At 51.7% G+C, this 18,132-nt stretch overlaps 2 protein-coding genes across 4 annotated transcripts in view; one reads left to right on the forward strand and one right to left on the reverse strand.

Moving 5' to 3' along the window:
• Positions 1 to 10,732, forward strand: LOC142401552 (max-binding protein MNT-like). 3 transcript variants are annotated; one of them, XM_075487018.1, is made up of 6 exons: positions 1 to 358; positions 2,506 to 3,151; positions 3,246 to 3,287; positions 3,546 to 3,657; positions 7,464 to 7,656; positions 7,768 to 10,732. In XM_075487018.1, exons 1-6 carry the CDS (start codon positions 88 to 90, stop codon positions 8,502 to 8,504), a joined length of 2,001 nt encoding a protein of 666 aa, XP_075343133.1. In that variant the 5' UTR covers positions 1 to 87; the 3' UTR covers positions 8,505 to 10,732. The 3 variants fall into 3 exon arrangements, with proteins under 3 accessions (XP_075343133.1, XP_075343134.1, XP_075343135.1); XM_075487019.1 differs by having other exon boundaries at positions 7,771 to 10,732; XM_075487020.1 differs by having other exon boundaries at positions 2,557 to 3,151.
• The window catches only part of LOC142401553 (septin-5-like), a 23,959-nt gene continuing 16,400 nt past the window's right edge, over positions 10,574 to 18,132 (reverse strand). Inside the window, exons 6-12 of the mRNA XM_075487021.1 lie at positions 13,174 to 13,308; positions 12,902 to 13,019; positions 12,659 to 12,760; positions 12,479 to 12,575; positions 12,181 to 12,331; positions 11,334 to 11,436; positions 10,574 to 11,237 (exon numbers count right to left, since the gene is read on the reverse strand). Of these exons, the coding sequence (XP_075343136.1) occupies positions 11,166 to 11,237; positions 11,334 to 11,436; positions 12,181 to 12,331; positions 12,479 to 12,575; positions 12,659 to 12,760; positions 12,902 to 13,019; positions 13,174 to 13,308 (778 nt within the window). The 3' untranslated portion in view covers positions 10,574 to 11,165. The remainder of the gene's footprint in view (positions 11,238 to 11,333; positions 11,437 to 12,180; positions 12,332 to 12,478; positions 12,576 to 12,658; positions 12,761 to 12,901; positions 13,020 to 13,173; positions 13,309 to 18,132) is intronic.

The following is an 18,132-nucleotide window of genomic DNA, read 5'->3' on the forward strand; positions in this document are numbered from 1 at the left end:
TGACGAGAACACGACTCGCCTTGTTGTGTGTATTCCCGTGCTCGCATCGCCATCTTGTTGCGATCCTATTTTTTTTTTTTTTAACGTATGCGAGGATCCGCTTTCTGTCCGGTCGGATTAAAAAACGACGCGCGTGCTCCCGGGAAGAAAAACAAGGGGCGAACGGCTCGCGCGCACGGCTGTGAACCGTGCACACGGCGCGTAACACGGGGACACCGACTCTGTCTTTTTCCTCTTTCCGTCCCGGGCCACCGGGTCCCCTGCCGCGAGGGTTTCCGCGCGATGAGTATCGACACTCTTTTGGAGGCGGCCCGGTACCTGGAGTGGCAGGCCCAGCAGCAGCAGCAGAGCAGCCGCGGTGAGTGGAGCGGTGAGCGGCGCGGCAAGGCGCGGCGCCGCGGCGCGGCCGTGACGGCTAATAACTGGGTGTGCGGAGGCTTCAGAGGAAGCGGGTCCCGTTTTCAACTGTCCCGCCTGTGACGAAATGATGCGTCTGTGGGTTTTGTGTGTTGCACTGGTCCCCGCGCGGAGCTGCCGCTGGTCACCGCGCGGCTCGTTAATGCGCAAAACGTCCACTCTGAATGCGGAAATGCCAAAGTTGTTTTTCTGAACTACTTTGCGCGCTCGTGGTTTGTGTGAACGGGTGTGTGTGTCACAGTTTCAACACACTCCTGTGACTCACCGCGCGCGCATGTGTGTGTGAGGAGCGTGCTGCCAGGGCCGGTGGTGCCTTTAAATAATATAATAATGTGATATTAGTCCCATGTCGGACCTGAGTGTGAGTCCGCTGTCTGTGTTTGCGGTGCACGCGCACCCATGTGCTCGGATAAGTTGAAGAACACGTGACGGACGGTAGCAACGTCCCGGGGCTTTTACGGTGGATCTGCCCCACTTTGGTAGTTTGGACTTGCTCATCGAGCACCGGGAGGGCGGTGGCGGGCTCTTTACATAATACCCTGACATTGCTCAGCGATCTCATGACACACGCGCACGGGGGCGGGCCCTCACGCGCTCAGACAGTCTAATTTGTGTATCTGTGTGGCAGCTTCCAAATATCTGCCTCTGCTTGGTACCTGAAAGCGAGAGGTTGTGACGTAATGATGCCAGACTAGGTGAAAGGGGGGGGGGCTTTTGTGTTTCTCTCCTCTGATGACGTGTCAGACAAACCAGCCCCCCTCCCCCCTGCATACTTACCCTACCGCGTGCTAGGAGCCGCCCACCGCAACCACGTGCACACCAAAGCAACCCCCCACCCCTCCGCGTCCCCTAGATACACAACTACGAGCGTGCACACACGCGGCCCCGCCCTTCCCATTCAGCCGACTGGACTGACAGCGGCGGGTCAGACAGACAGAAAGGGGGGTAAGTAGGGCAACTCCCCACCTACCCTCCCTCAATGCGGGGGTTATGTAATTTACGTTGGTGTGTGTTTGGTGAGCTGGACGCGTGCGCGTGGAGTCTACAACAAACCGTTTGGGGCGCAGTTATTTAGTCTTCCTGGTTTGTTTTGTTTTCTTGTTCATTCAGAAATCAGACCCACAGTACCAGAACCCAGTTGTACCATTTTAGTTGGTGTTGGGCAGCAGATGCCCGTCATGAACCGACCCTTTCTGTCCGTCTGCCACTCGATCTGAAGCCACCCTTCAGCTGTCTTGTGTTTGAGCACAGACTGCACAGATCCTCTCACTGATCTGACGCTGCAGCCATAAGAAGTCCTGTTTTTGGTGCGGTTGGGTAACTATCATCAGACAGTCGGAGGATGTGTACTCAGTAGTAGTAATGCTGTTATTCTGGAAGTATCGGGCCTGTCTAACTTAGCTTTGCATGTCACTATGACGGCAGCATCTGACTGAGCGGGCCTTGGCTGGGGTGAACTTTTGCCCTAGATGAGAAGGAAATTGCCCCATCAGGGGTTTGCAGTCTCACGTGGAGAGAAAACGAAAGTGTTACTCAGTGCACAGCCGGGCACCTCGGCAGGTGGGGATTATTTTAGTTGGAAACGGCTGGGCTGCATGTTGCACATGTTTCAGGAATCCCTGGGATCTTCTGTTTCTAATGTTGCAGTTTCCATGGAAACTGAGGGTTTTCCACTCTGCTTTCAGTCCGGATGCTAGGGTCTGCCATAGGGGTCTGGGTTTATTTTCTAAGTGCATCCTCTGGTTTGGTCTCTGACTTCTGCACATCAGTCCTCTCCTGCTGCTCGGATGCTCCAACTTCAGTCCAGACCGGGGACAGACCCTAACCCGGGGACAGACCCTAACCCGGGGACAGACCCTAACCCGGGGGCAGACCGGGGGCCGTTCTCTCCGGTCAGGAAACAGATGCAGACACAATTAGAGCGGTTAATCTTCTCTCCACACTCTCTCCCTGATGCGTCCCTCTGACCTCGGTCGGTTGTAGGTAGCTGTAGGCCCAGCGGGTCACTGTGGAGTTTTTCTTGCTCTTTTATCGTATTAAAGTGAGGTTGTAAATCAGTGCTCTATTCTGTCTTTCTCACTTCTTTAGTGTGTGACCTTGATCATGCCCTCACGGATCTCATTTTTCCTTCTCGTGCAGAAGAGGAGCTGTGCAAGGAACGGGAGCTCATCAACAGGGAGGCCGAGGCGAGGCGCGTGGAACTTGTGACCTCGTCTCAGCCCGTCAAAGCCAACCATATTGCTTGGGCCGATGACGCTCACAGTCAGCAGCCGCCTCACCCTCCCGCCCCGCCGCCACCCTCTCTCCCACCTGCTCCAGTCCCCATCGCCGTCATCCCGATGGTCCCAGTCGTCACTGCGACACCCTCTGTCCCGCCCCTCCCGCTCACAACGCCGATCGCTGCGGCGGCGACGTCGCTCCACAGCCCCCAACCAGTCAAAAAAGAGAACGCTTGCTCCCCTCCACAGCTGCTGCTGCAGCAGCCGCCGGCGTCTCAGCACCTGTTGTGCACCTCCCAGATCAAAGTAGAGCCGAGTCAGCAGCTGATTGATGTGAAGCCCAGCCTGTCGCAGCCTCAAGTTCACATTCAGTACCCAGCCTCCATCAGCACTAACGGCTCCGGCTCTCATCATGCACTGGTGCCTCGTCAGGCTCCGCCCATACCTCAGCCGCGGCCTAATGGCGTGACGATAGAGGACATGAGGGGGATGGAAGGGAAGAGGAGGCCAGGAGGGTCAGTTTCTGCAAGTCTTTGTGTTGGTGGTCATGTAAAAGAGTGGCTTAGTGAACGGTTCATTTGTTCATTGTGTTTTCTTTTGTGTTTCCAGTGCGGGGACCAGAGAGGTGCACAATAAACTGGAAAAGAACAGGTGAGACACCATGATGGCTGAAATGTAGAATTAACGTGACCACCACATACATTCACATCTTTGTGTTTGTGGAGCTTGGTATGAAAGAGTGTCGTAAGCCCAGAGCTGGTGACTTCAGGCCGTCTGAGCCAGCCCAAACTAAAGTGGAGTTATGAGGCCTCTTTGAGTCACAGCATCTTGGTTAAAATGTTTTAACAGTGAATTTGTACCGTTGGCCAAAGAATCCCAAAAAGTGTGACTTTATTTCTGACTCTTCAGGCGAGCACATCTCAAAGAGTGTTTTGAGACTTTGAAGAAGAACGTTCCTAATGTTGATGAGAAGAAAACCTCCAACCTCAGCGTTCTGCGCAGTGCACTGCGTTACATACAGGTAAAGAGGATTTCCATGCAATTTCTCAGTGTTCCCAGCAAACGGCTGAAAAAAGATTTAAAAAATCTTGTTTTTCATGTGCTTGTTTTCACGTTTTTCTGGCCCTGAATGAATTGTTGTTGGGCCCTTTGTCCTGTGTAATCGATCCAAGATGCCGGTTCTGTTGTGCGCTGTGACGGTGATCTGGCAGCCAATCGGCTTATGAGAAAGTGGTGAATGAATCCAGTGTTCTCCCAAGTCTGTGCAACGTAATGACTATTTAGTGCAACACACTTGGAGGACACGTTTCTACTTTTCTTGATTGCATTAGTCTGATTTAACCCAGTGCAAACGGCCCAGACTCCATGAAGCCTTCATGTACAGTTAGACAGAGAAGGGGGGGAATTATCTCGATGTGCAGAGACCCGACATGAATGTGAAAGGTTGTTACGGGGTGTTTAAAGCCTGGAAAGGTGCGTTTTTCAGTTGTTTTTTCTTTTTGTTTGAGTGGAAGCTTTGATATTATGAGTCTCAGTGTAATCGCAACGGAAAGTCAGTGGAAGGAGCTAAATTAGACCGCGAGCTGAAAGAATTTGTTCAAAACCAGACTGACAGCGAGCTCACAGGAAGAAACCACCTCAGAGGGATCAGAAGCTCGCAGGGATTTACTGCCCCGTTTAAGAGAAGACAAAGGTTTAATGATAGAGGGAAAAAGAAGTGAACATCCTCAGGACTGTTTCACACCAGAAGGCTTCCTGTAGATCAGTTAAGATGCACACAAGTGTCCCGGGTTTCAGGATGTGGACCTCACACGGAGCGTGAAAAAGCTCAACGTGCACGCCCCTGTGCACATGATCAGAGCGATAAGCACCTCTGTTTGGACAGGATGTGTTTACATGCCGCTGTGTCCTCCTGTAAAACCTTATTTACGTGGTCAGTGTTGCTGAGATGTGCAGCACGTACCTGACAGCCGGATCCTAACCGGAGCACATGTAAACACACCTGCCCCGGCCTGGTTTCCCCATCTCTCCTCCTGTAAACCCGTAAACCTCCGTCTCTCTCTGAGCCATGTGAGCTCTGAGCACATGGCTAGAAGAAGCCTGGTGACGTTCCTGTGGCTCACCCCCCCCCCACCCACCCGCTCCTCTACTTCAGATTTCACACGGAGGGAGGGAGAGGGAGGGAGAGGGCGACAGGTGCGTTTCCATGGTTACCACGGTGGAACGGGGCACAGATCAGCAGCAATTTTATCTGCTTTTCCATCTCTCCGTCTCCTCCTTCTCGTTGTGTCACCCCGCTGTCTCTGCCACCCTTGAGCACTTGGTAACCACGGTAACAGGCGGCAGGTTGCCTGGGCGCTGTAGTCAGCTGGTTCCTGGTGTTTCTGTGATAAAAGGCTCATGTTGGTGTTTCTGTCAAACGTCTTGGATGCTGCGGCGCCAGTGGGCGCTGTGAGGACTGCGGCCACGTCCGTTCCTTCCGTTTGTCCTCGTGCTCGACGAGAGACGAAGGCAAGGACACCTGTCAGAGCAGATAGCATCTAACTGGAGTTTCACCTTTAAATGATTAGCGAGGACGGGCTGAGAGAGAAAGGATAAAAGAGGAGGAGGAGGAGGAGGAGGAGGAGGAGGAGGAGGAGGAGGAGGAGGAGGAGGAGGAGGAGGAGGAGGAGGAGGAGGAGGAGGAGGAGGATGAAAGGGGGGTGGGACGGAGCAGCAGAGGAGAAACAGGACACTGGGAGTGATCCACACAACTGCTGTACATCCAGTGACATCATCCCTTGGTTGTACCCTTGCGCCTCGCCCAATCAGAAGGCTCCATATGTGTTTTTTCTTCATTGGAGGTTGCCAAGGAAACTGCTACGGGTGGCAGTTGTTTCCTTGGTGATTTACTGCAGGACTCGTGGTGTCTGGGCCTGTGCTGGAAGTCCCTGTGTTGATGTTGATGGAGGCGCACGTGCACGTCAGAAGCCGTTCCTCTGCGGGCAGCCTCTTTGTGTCTCTGCGTGGGACTTAGCGTGCAGCAGAGATGCTGTGCGTTGCTTCCCTGTGCCGGCAGATGTTCAGAATGAGAAAGGTGATGAACTCCACAGCTTATATTTGGGTGTCTGAGGTCACAACCGTTCATTTTCTCAGGGGAACCGGAAGCTCTGCAGCCAATTTTCTCTTCATCTGCCCCTCTGCCTCAGATGAAATGCCTCACATCAAATTTGGCCACTCGTTATATAGTTAACTGGATAAATAGATGAGACAGAATCTGAAAGCAGACAGCTGAGGACCACCTGATCCCAGCACCTCAGTGAGTGTCTCCACGGCAGCGCTGCGTCCCGGCCGCAGAGCTTCCTGCTCGGGTCCTCACCGACACTGAACTAGATTATTAAGACTCTTCCAACGAGTTAAAGAGGATGAACAAAGGTGAGCTTGGAGACATGAGTGACTGAAATACAACACGAAGCTTTCCATTTTCCTGCTTTTCCTTTTAAATCTGCGGATCTCTGGAGCCAGACCAGAGTTTGCAGGGCGTCCCACCGGCTTCCCCCACGCACTCTCACGCCACCTTCATCTTTTTTACACCGTCTGAAGCGTGTGGAAATGAAAGCATTTTGTAGGTGTTTGAACACGAGGCCTCAGGTCTGGTGGCAGGCAGGAAAGGCCATCACGTGCACGAGTAAACAGCTTTGCTCACTGAAATGAGTAACCTGTAGTGGGATCATGGGCCTCCATATGCTCATGTTCCATCTACTCTCTTATTTCCCCTGTTTTGAGTTTTTTCGTTGCTGCGTATTCAGTTTCCAGAAGTGGAGCAGCTGCAGAGAGAAAGCTCGATGGGTTTCTGTTTGTCAGTGCAAAGCTCTCCATCTCCTGACCGCCTTTCCTCCGCTCCTCCCCTCTTCCTTTCCTTCCCTGCATCTCGGCCCTCCCTGGTAATCTGCGTTAATGTCCTTAGCCTGTTGTGCCGTTTGGTGTTGGTGCGTCAGCTGACTCGCAGAAAGTGGGTCACAGAGATGGTGTGTTGGGGAAAGCTCCCCTTCCTCGGATTAATTTCCTTTCTGTATGCTCAGCCCCGCTTTCTCTTACTTTAATTAAGAATCACGTGGAACTCGCGTGTCCTTGCTATATCGGGGAGTCATACTTTATTTATGGGGATAATTGCCGCAGTAATCTAATGACATGGAGCTGGTAATGAATCTGAGTGATTGGTGGTTAGAATACGCAGCAGGGAAGTATTCTCCCTTAATGGCTCAGAAAGCAAATCCAGGAAATGGGAGGGGCTTAAGCTGACGCCACCCTGACAGCAGCATGTGACCTTTGTGCTGCCAGCGTAGGAAGTTGTTGGACTCAACTCCTCTTTGTGTTGCAGCGTCAGCGTATTTTTCTGTCCGTTTTTACTGCAGATCCAACCCGACGCTGTCCGTATCCGCTCTGCTCTGCTCTGAATACGTTTTCCTTTTATACGAGCTGCTGATGAAACTCTGCTCCTGGTTAATCTGAACACTGGGATCTGCTGCCCTGCTGGCTCTCTCCAGCAGCAGCTTTAGAATAAATCAGGTGGATGAACTAAAGGTTGTGAACACAAGGTGAACTGGTTTAAACACTCAGAATCTGACAGGTTCCTGCGGTCTTAATGAAAAATTTGACATGTTTTGGTTCCCATAGAGACGGGTTTTTGACTCGTCTCTGACCTCAGACGCCCACGTTTCGGCTCTCCTGTACAGAAAGTCATTTTATCCCTTCAGATTGTGGTAGACTGAGTAGAATTGGATGGTTGTTGGAAGCCGCTTGGCTGTGCATTCACACGTGCTCTGCTGCCTGTGTCTCCCCTGGAAGACTCTGAAGCGAAAGGAGAAGGAGTACGAGCACGAGATGGAGCGCTTGGCCAGAGAGAAGATCGCTACGCAGCAGCGCCTGGCGGAGCTGAAGAACGAGCTCAGCCAGTGCATGGACGTGACGGAGATCGACCGGGTCCTCCGTCAGACCATCCAGCCGGAGGACGACCAGGCCTCCACATCCACCGCCTCAGGTGAAAGATTTCTGGCTTTGTATCTGTAAAGAACGCATGTCCTGAACATTCAGGAGAACTGTTTCAGGCTGTGTTTGCTGCTGTAATGACGCTTTGCTCCGTTTTCCACAGAAGGAGAAGACAACTACGAGCAGGACATGGACGAAGACGCTCCCGCTCCTTCAGCTCCTCCCATCTTACACGCCCAGGCGCTGCTCCCCCCGCACCTGGCCCTCCAGCACGCCGCTCTGCCGCTCTCTGGGGTCCTCGCCGCCTCTTCTCCACCTCAGGCCATCGCCCCCGCTCCAGCCCAGGCTCCGCCCCCCCTGCATCCCCTTCACCCCCCAGCCGTGCAGGTGCAGCCCACCGTCATCGCTCATGCAGCTGTCTCCCACCCTTCGGTCATCCAGGCTGTTAACCACGCCCTTCCAGCCAAACACCTGACGCACATCGCCCCCTCGCCCGGCCCGACACCCTCCGCCCCCCCAGCCGCCGCCCACCAGCAGATAACCGCCCAGCCCATCGGACACATCACCGTCCACCCTGTAGCCCACCTCGGCGCTCCCCTGGCGTCCCACCTCCCGACGCTCTACCCGCAGGGCGTGTCTGTGTCCCAGCCCACCGTGGTGGGCCACATCACTCACACCTTCACCCACCACGCGCTGCCGCACGTCCAGGCTAACCCTCAAGCTAACACTAACGGCGCCCAGGTGACCAGCGCAGCCATGGTGACCCAGAGCCCGTCGCTAGGGAAACCCACGGCGGTACTGGCCCCGCACCCGCAGCTGGTCGGACAGGCTGCTGTCCTCAACCCCGTCACCATGGTTACAGTCCCAACCTTCCCCGTCAGCACGCTCAAACTGGCCTGAAGAAGACCGACAGACGCAGAAGTTTGGGAAGTTCACTCCTGTCAGGAAGCAGAGAATCTGACAGAATATCTGAATATCACAGCTCTGTTAGTTTGTGAACACGAACTTTAGAGCAGGCTCGGTGGGTCGGGCCTCTGTTTGTGAGACTGTGACAGAGACAGGAACTTTGTTTGACCCTTCTTCCTCCCTTCTCTCCTTCCTCTGCAACCAGAAGCACTAACATGATAAGCTCAGCTCACTCAGGCCTCCAGGGTTCACCCTCATGTGTTCACTCATTCAGGGGAAGGCAGCAGGGTTAGGGCTACAGAACGCTCCCGTTTCAGCTCAGGTGAGACGTCACAGAGGTCAAACGTCCCTGATGTGTCCCTGATGTGTCTTAGAGGGGTCTCAGTGGGGTCTTTGGTCCTCATACATGACACACGGGGCTTGGATCGCAGCTCACAGCTGAGGACGCAGAGCAGACGGGAAGAGCCTCGCTTTATTTGCAGGTTTTCTCCGCTTTGCTTTAGCTTTGATCCGTTGGGGGGGGGGGGCAAATCTGTGGATTTTAATGCAATGTAACCAGATCAAAGCTGGACAACTGGAACACTTTGCTCTGTGCTTCTGAGGACCCGTGGGGGCAACAGGGGCACTTTCATGTTCTCTGCAGCTGCTGAGCTGCCCCGGATATGAGTTCACTGGGGCAACAGTTGCTGGTTTTCTCCACACAAAGTTTACTCTTTGAGGAAGATTTCAAATGAACGCACTCAAAGAAGCAGAGCAAGAAGTGAAAGATCAGGGTTCATATATATATTTTTAAGGAATGGATGTAGTTAAATGTAGGAGGACTTCACTCCAGCTGTCCCACAGTGAGAAGCTCTCCTCTGTCCTCTGCTTTCTAAAGAATCAAAGGCCACAGCTCTGAGCGCTTAATCTGGAACCATTTCTTCTGGAGCCAAAGAGCTTCCAAATCATTCCTCTGCTCGGCATCATCTGTGGTAGGCGGGTCAGAACCAGAAGCTGCAGCTTCCCGCTCACCCCGAACCCGCTCTGACCTTCAGCGCCGGGTTTCCTCTCCACCTCCTGTTGCTGCTCCCTCAGCACGCTACGAGCATCTTTCTAATGCAGGAGCGCCCCCTGCTGCTCCACACCGCAGTAACAGGACTTAACATAACACGCTGTGGTCATGTGATGGAGGGCTGTGACAGCTGCAGGGGAGCCTGGAAGCACTTGGAGTTATGATCCAGCAGAAAGTGGAGCTCGTTGAAGAAAAGCTTGGATGTGAAGCCCACAAACAAACAAAATATATATATATATATATATATATATATATATATATTCAAATTTCAGCCGATATTTTTTCTACTTGATAAAATGGGAAATGTGTTGTGGAGCCCAAAGCTGTGTTTCCGTGCATGTGGTGTGTTTCTGTGCACATTTGTGTCCCGCCTCCCGTCAGAGTGGGTCTGTTCTGTACGTCTGTTTGTTGGACACATTCTGGACTCCAGCCGACCCCGTCGTACCTGTAGCATGGCTGTTTCTGGGGTGGGCAGTTTGCCCCGTGCATGACGGCGTGCCAGTGGCTGCCAGCAGGTTATTTTTTTACAGAGGTTTGTGGGATGCTATCGTGTGTGCCTATACTCCGTTCCCCCCCAACACTGTGACAGCAGAACACGAAACTCATCGAGTGAATGGAAGATGATCTCCTCCTCTTCTTCTTTTAATGTTCTGGGTTTTCCATTTTGTGAGTTGAGACATGGAGTGGAAAAAGTAAATAACAAAAAAAAAAGTCTTTGGAAAGCATAACAATGTCTAATATTAAGTTTTGTAATATTTGTAGGTATGAAAGTTTTGTAGATCTGTGATTGTACGCATGTTCCAGCATATGAGTGTCTGCATCTTAAATGCACGGCTCCGTTTGGGTTTGATTTTGCATGTAGGTTGCAGTTTTGTTCTTTTCCCTTTTTAAAAAGTTCTGTTTTATTGTTTATTTTTGGGACCATGTACAATACTGTATAACGTGGGCAGAATCTTGGACCTCATGCTACATTGATATTATATATGAATATAAAAACATGTTTTCCCTATGGAGAAAGTTTTAAGTTATACATCGCCTGTACACTCTGGGCTGCCTTTTAGATCCAACTGTCCACTGATAACAATGATGATTATGGATAAAACATATTAATGATGAAGAATTATGCTGATGGAATAATAAAGATTCTTAATAAATCTTATTACATTTACAACACGTCCTGCTCCTGGGTTTTCACTGACACTAAACATTCATCTTGCACAAGCTTTGCTTTTAATAGTTTTTTAACTTTCTTAACAAAACAAATGGCAACAACAAAGATAGAAAAAGACGAGTCGACTCGAGGAACGAAGCATTAAAGATGAAGCCGATAGAAAACCAACACAGTCTGGTCTTATTATCACTAATAAGCAGCTCTGGGACTAATATTTACACACTTCCAGTCAAAGACTTTCTGTCTCTGGGTGCACTAACAACTAAACATTAACTCCGTCCCCTGTGAAACAGCGCCACCTGCTGCAGTCCTCCTGAACAACATGGAAACAGCGACTACTTAAAGTTTGAGCATGAACCGAAGTGAGACTCCACACTGGGGGGCTTCTACTGGTTTCTGGTGGTCCGCCCTGCTGTGGGGCATCATGGGAGAATCAGCAGCTGCCTCTCTGGCTGTGCTGCATCTGCTCCTGAATCCTCTCCAGAACTTCCTGCATCTTCCTCAGCTGCAGACGAGGACACACAGAAAGGCATCGATCACCTCAGTAACCGAGTGAGCGAGTGAATGAATGAATGAGTGAGTGGGAGGGGAAGATACACACCTCCTCATCCTTCTCCAAGATCCGCCTCTCCTTCTCAGTGTCTGCGTCTACCAGAGGAAGAGGAAAGTCTGCCACGCTCCCCTCTCGATACCTTTCATGCAAACTAAAGCCCATATTCACACACACACACACACACACACACACACAGGGAAGGACATGAGCTGTTTGAGTGCCTCCAGCCACCAGAAGAAGAAAAACATTGCTGGAGGGCATGGGCGTCACAACCGTGGGGGATGGGGGTGTTTCGACACCCCCACTTTTACAGTAAGATGATTTCACCTTTTTGAATTTTCAATGACCAAATAAAGTGTTAACAAATCATAAAATGTGTTTTAAAGACTCTGTACCCTCTTTAGAATAATTCTATCCACATTTGAGCAGTGTAACTATTGTAGTTTCCATTCAGGACCTAGTTTAGGGTGATCAAAATGAAAAAAAAAAAAAGCAGTAAAATGGCCCTGTTCTGCATTTTTACAAATCAGAAAAAGGTTTCACAAATCCAAAACAAGGTTTTACTGAATCTACAGCCTCTTTAGAATAATTCCATCCAGATTTGAGCAGTCTAACTATTGTAGTTTCCATACAGGACCTAGTTTAGGGCGATCAAAATGCAAAAAATGCAGTGAAATTGCCCTTTATGCCCATCCATTTAATTTGCGAATCGGATGCCAACTTCAGCGTCGGGTCTCTGGGCTTGATGTGGCACTCATGTGCCCCCCCTGTAACACCCCCACATTTAAAATCACTGCTCCACCCCTGCTGGAGGGATTTCTTCCTGTTCGCCACTTTTTACAGCGAGAACCAACCAACCAGTCAGGTTGTGTCTGTGCCTGCTGGCTCCGCCCACCTGCGGTTCTTCTCCTGCACCATGCTCTGGATGCACTCGGCCCTGTAGTTCTCGTAGTGCGTCTCTCGCGTCACGTCCTTCAGATCCTGCATGTGCGTCCTCACCAGCATGTTCCTCAGCAGCAGGAAGTCCGAGTGGACCGGGTTCTCCACTGTCCAATCAGAGCAGAGCATGAACAGCAGCCAATAACAGCATAGCATGAACACACTGAATATTTACTGAGTTTCATATCACAGAAAGGGTGAAACACCAACTGAAACCAGGTGGAATCAAATGGAAGTGATGTGCCGTGCGTTACCGTCCACCACGCCCCAGGGATAGGAGCGGCCCCTGAACTTGCGTCCTTTACTCTCCACCTGTATGTTACTCCCAATTACAGCAAACGGTATGCTGTCCTGCAGGGGGGTGTAAAACACTGAGCTGTCAGCGCTGGGGCCACATTTACACCATGACCAGTGATGATGATTCAATGCCCAACCTTGAGAAACTGCTCCTGAGTCTGGAACTCTTCGTCCTCGTCAGAATCACACTCTGGGAACTGGTAGATGCTTATCCCAAACTGCTGGATTTCCTCTCTGATCTGGAACACGTGCACAGTGTGCACACAGCCAAACAGGAAGGTTAGAGGTGGAGAGGCAGAAAAACACAAAAGGTGGTTTACATGACGCAGTTAGGAGGGATGGATGAACCCCCCCACTTCAACATGGAAGTGCTCCTCTACCTTCATCTTCTTTCTGCAGACCTCTGCTTGGGTCAGGCTGTCGGCTTTGGCCAGAAGAGGAATTATGTTGACTTTTTCATGCAAGGCCTTCATACACGTCACATCCAGAGGTCGAAGACTGGCGACAGAGAGCACAAACATTCAGACATGAGCTCAAAACATCTGCCTCAGCTACAGCTACAGCTACAGCTAAAGCTAAAGCTAAAGCTAAATCTAAAGCTACAGCTACAGCTGAGGCAGCACTGTTATCTTCAGGAGCAGCGTCAGCGTACCCATGGCCGAACGGAGAGATGAAGTACAGCAGGCAGTGGACTCTGTTGTCCTGGATATTCTTCCTGTTCAAGCCGCTCTCATCCCTGAAGTACTGCTCGAACTGCTGGTCGATGTAGTCCTCTATGTGCTTCCAGCTGGGGTTAGAGTTAGATTAGCTAAGGTTAGCTAAGGTTAGCTGCTGGAGGCCCTTACAGTGGATGTTCACCACACCTGGAATGTGTCGGGCTGCTGCAAATCCTTACAGTGGATATTTACCACATCTGGAATGTGTCGGCCTGCTGCAGACCCCTAAAGTGGATGTTCATCACATCTGGAATGTGTCGGGCTGCTGCAGACCCCTACAGTGGATGTTCATCACATCTGGAATGTGTCGGGCTGCTGCAGACCCTTACAGTGGATGTTCATCACATCTGGAATGTGTTGGGCTGCTGCAGACCCTTACAGTGGATGTTCACCACATCTGGAATGTGTCGGGCTGCTGCACACCCTTACAGTGGATGTTCACCACATCTGAAATGTGTCAGGCTGCTGGAGGCCCTTACAGTGGATGTTCACCACATCTGGAATGTGTCGGGCTGCTGGAGGCCCTTACAGTGGATGTTCACCACATCTGGAATGTGTCGGGGTGCTGCAGACCCTTACAGTGGATGTTCACCACATCTGGAATGTGTCGGGCTGCTGCAGACACTTACAGTGGATGTTTATCACATCTGGAATGTGTCAGGCTGCTGCACCCCCTTACAGTGGATGTTCATCACATCTGGAATGTGTCGGGCTGCTGCAGACCCTTACAGGGGATGTTCATCACATCTGGAATGTGTTGGGCTGCTGCAGGCCCTTACAGTGGATGTTCATCACATCTGGAATGTGTCGGGCTGCTGGAGGCCCTTACAGTGGATGTTCACCACATCTGGAATGTGTCGGGGTGCTGCAGACCCTTACAGTGGATGTTCACCACATCTGGAATGTGTCGGGCTGCTGCAGACCCTTACAGTGGATGTTCATCACATCTGGAATGTGTCGGGCTGCTGCACACCCTTACAGTGGATGTTCACCACATCTGGAATGTGTCGGGCTGCTGCAGACCCTTACAGTGGATGTTCACCACATCTGGAATGTGTCGGGCTGCTGGAGGCCCTTACAGTGGATGTTCACCACATCTGGAATGTGTCGGAATGCTGCACACCCTTACAGTGGATGTTCACCACATCTGGAATGTGTCGGGCTGCTGCAGGCCCTTACAGTGGATGTTCATCACATCTGGAATGTGTCGGGCTGCTGCACACCCTTACAGTGGATGTTCACCACATCTGGAATGTGTCGGGCTGCTGCACACCCTTACAGTGGATGTTCACCACATCTGGAATGTGTCGGGCTGCTGCAGACCCTTACAGTGGATGTTCATCACATCTGGAATGTGTCGGGCTGCTGCACACCCTTACAGTGGATGTTCACCACATGTGGAATGTGTCGGGCTGCTGCACACTCTTACAGTGGATGTTCATCACATCTGGAATGTGTCGGGCTGCTGCACACCCTTACAGTGGATGTTCACCACATCTGGAATGTGTCAGGCTGCTGCACACTCTTACAGTGGATGTTCACCACATCTGGAATGTGTCGGGCTGCTGCACACCCTTACAGTGGATGTTCACCACATCTGGAATGTGTCGGGCTGCTCAAGGCCCTTACAGTGGATGTTCATCACATCTGGAATGTGTCGGGCTGCTGCAGACCCTTACAGGGGATGTTCATCACATCTGGAATGTGTTGGGCTGCTGCAGGCCCTTACAGTGGATGTTCATCACATCTGGAATGTGTCGGGCTGCTGGAGGCCCTTACATGTGATGTTCACCACATCTGGAATGTGTCGGGGTGCTGCAGACCCTTACAGTGGATGTTCACCACATCTGGAATGTGTCGGGCTGCTGCAGACCCTTACAGTGGATGTTCATCACATCTGGAATGTGTCGGGCTGCTGCACACCCTTACAGTGGATGTTCACCACATCTGGAATGTGTCGGGCTGCTGGAGGCCCTTACAGTGGATGTTCACCACATCTGGAATGTGTCGGAATGCTGCACACCCTTACAGTGGATGTTCACCACACCTGGAATGTGTCGGGCTGCTGCAAATCCTTACAGTGGATATTTACCACATCTGGAATGTGTCGGCCTGCTGCAGACCCCTAAAGTGGATGTTCATCACATCTGGAATGTGTCGGGCTGCTGCAGACCCCTACAGTGGATGTTCATCACATCTGGAATGTGTCGGGCTGCTGCAGACCCTTACAGTGGATGTTCATCACATCTGGAATGTGTTGGGCTGCTGCAGACCCTTACAGTGGATGTTCACCACATCTGGAATGTGTCGGGCTGCTGCACACCCTTACAGTGGATGTTCACCACATCTGAAATGTGTCAGGCTGCTGGAGGCCCTTACAGTGGATGTTCACCACATCTGGAATGTGTCGGGCTGCTGGAGGCCCTTACAGTGGATGTTCACCACATCTGGAATGTGTCGGGGTGCTGCAGACCCTTACAGTGGATGTTCACCACATCTGGAATGTGTCGGGCTGCTGCAGACACTTACAGTGGATGTTTATCACATCTGGAATGTGTCAGGCTGCTGCACCCCCTTACAGTGGATGTTCATCACATCTGGAATGTGTCGGGCTGCTGCAGACCCTTACAGGGGATGTTCATCACATCTGGAATGTGTTGGGCTGCTGCAGGCCCTTACAGTGGATGTTCATCACATCTGGAATGTGTCGGGCTGCTGGAGGCCCTTACAGTGGATGTTCACCACATCTGGAATGTGTCGGGGTGCTGCAGACCCTTACAGTGGATGTTCACCACATCTGGAATGTGTCGGGCTGCTGCAGACCCTTACAGTGGATGTTCATCACATCTGGAATGTGTCGGGCTGCTGCACACCCTTACAGTGGATGTTCACCACATCTGGAATGTGTCGGGCTGCTGCAGACCCTTACAGTGGATGTTCACCACATCTGGAATGTGTCGGGCTGCTGGAGGCCCTTACAGTGGATGTTCACCACATCTGGAATGTGTCGGAATGCTGCACACCCTTACAGTGGATGTTCACCACATCTGGAATGTGTCGGGCTGCTGCAGGCCCTTACAGTGGATGTTCATCACATCTGGAATGTGTCGGGCTGCTGCACACCCTTACAGTGGATGTTCACCACATCTGGAATGTGTCGGGCTGCTGCACACCCTTACAGTGGATGTTCACCACATCTGGAATGTGTCGGGCTGCTGCAGACCCTTACAGTGGATGTTCATCACATCTGGAATGTGTCGGGCTGCTGCACACCCTTACAGTGGATGTTCACCACATGTGGAATGTGTCGGGCTGCTGCACACTCTTACAGTGGATGTTCATCACATCTGGAATGTGTCGGGCTGCTGCACACCCTTACAGTGGATGTTCACCACATCTGGAATGTGTCAGGCTGCTGCACACTCTTACAGTGGATGTTCACCACATCTGGAATGTGTCGGGCTGCTGCACACCCTTACAGTGGATGTTCACCACATCTGGAATGTGTCGGGCTGCTCAAGGCCCTTACAGTGGATGTTCATCACATCTGGAATGTGTCGGGCTGCTGCAGACCCTTACAGGGGATGTTCATCACATCTGGAATGTGTTGGGCTGCTGCAGGCCCTTACAGTGGATGTTCATCACATCTGGAATGTGTCGGGCTGCTGGAGGCCCTTACATGTGATGTTCACCACATCTGGAATGTGTCGGGGTGCTGCAGACCCTTACAGTGGATGTTCACCACATCTGGAATGTGTCGGGCTGCTGCAGACCCTTACAGTGGATGTTCATCACATCTGGAATGTGTCGGGCTGCTGCACACCCTTACAGTGGATGTTCACCACATCTGGAATGTGTCGGGCTGCTGGAGGCCCTTACAGTGGATGTTCACCACATCTGGAATGTGTCGGAATGCTGCACACCCTTACAGTGGATGTTCACCACATCTGGAATGTGTCGGGCTGCTGCAGGCCCTTACAGTGGATGTTCATCACATCTGGAATGTGTCGGGCTGCTGCACACCCTTACAGTGGATGTTCACCACATCTGGAATGTGTCGGGCTGCTGCACACCCTTACAGTGGATGTTCACCACATCTGGAATGTGTCGGGCTGCTGCAGACCCTTACAGTGGATGTTCATCACATCTGGAATGTGTCGGGCTGCTGCACACCCTTACAGTGGATGTTCACCACATGTGGAATGTGTCGGGCTGCTGCACACTCTTACAGTGGATGTTCATCACATCTGGAATGTGTCGGGCTGATGCACACCCTTACAGTGGATGTTCACCACATCTGGAATGTGTCGGGCTGCTGCACACTCTTACAGTGGATGTTCACCACATCTGGAATGTGTCGGGCTGCTGCACACCCTTACAATGGATGTTCACCACATCTGGAATGTGTCGGGCTGCTGGAGGCCCTTACAGTGGATGTTCACCACATCTGGAATGTGTCGGGCTGCTGCACACCCTTACAGTGGATGTTCACCACATCTGGAATGTGTCGGGCTGCTGCACACCCTTACAGTGGATGTTCACCACATCTGGAATGTGTCGGGGTGCTGCAGACCCTTACAGTGGATGTTCATCACATCTGGAATGTGTCGGGCTTGCTGCACACCCTTACAGTGGATGTTCACCACATCTGGAATGTGTCGGGCTGCTCAAGGCCCTTACAGTGGATGTTCATCACATCTGGAATGTGTCGGGCTGCTGCAGACCCTTACAGTGGATGTTCACCACATCTGGAATGTGTCAGGCTGCTGCAAACCCTTACAGTGGATGTTCACCACATCTGGAATGTGTCGGGCTGCTGCAGACCCTTACAGTGGATGTTCACCACATCTGGAATGTGTCGGGCTGCTGCAGACCCTTACAGTGGCTGTTCATCA

Source organism: Odontesthes bonariensis, chromosome 16 (genome assembly GCF_027942865.1).
Source record: "Odontesthes bonariensis isolate fOdoBon6 chromosome 16, fOdoBon6.hap1, whole genome shotgun sequence".
NCBI classification, from domain to species: domain Eukaryota; kingdom Metazoa; phylum Chordata; class Actinopteri; order Atheriniformes; family Atherinopsidae; genus Odontesthes; species Odontesthes bonariensis.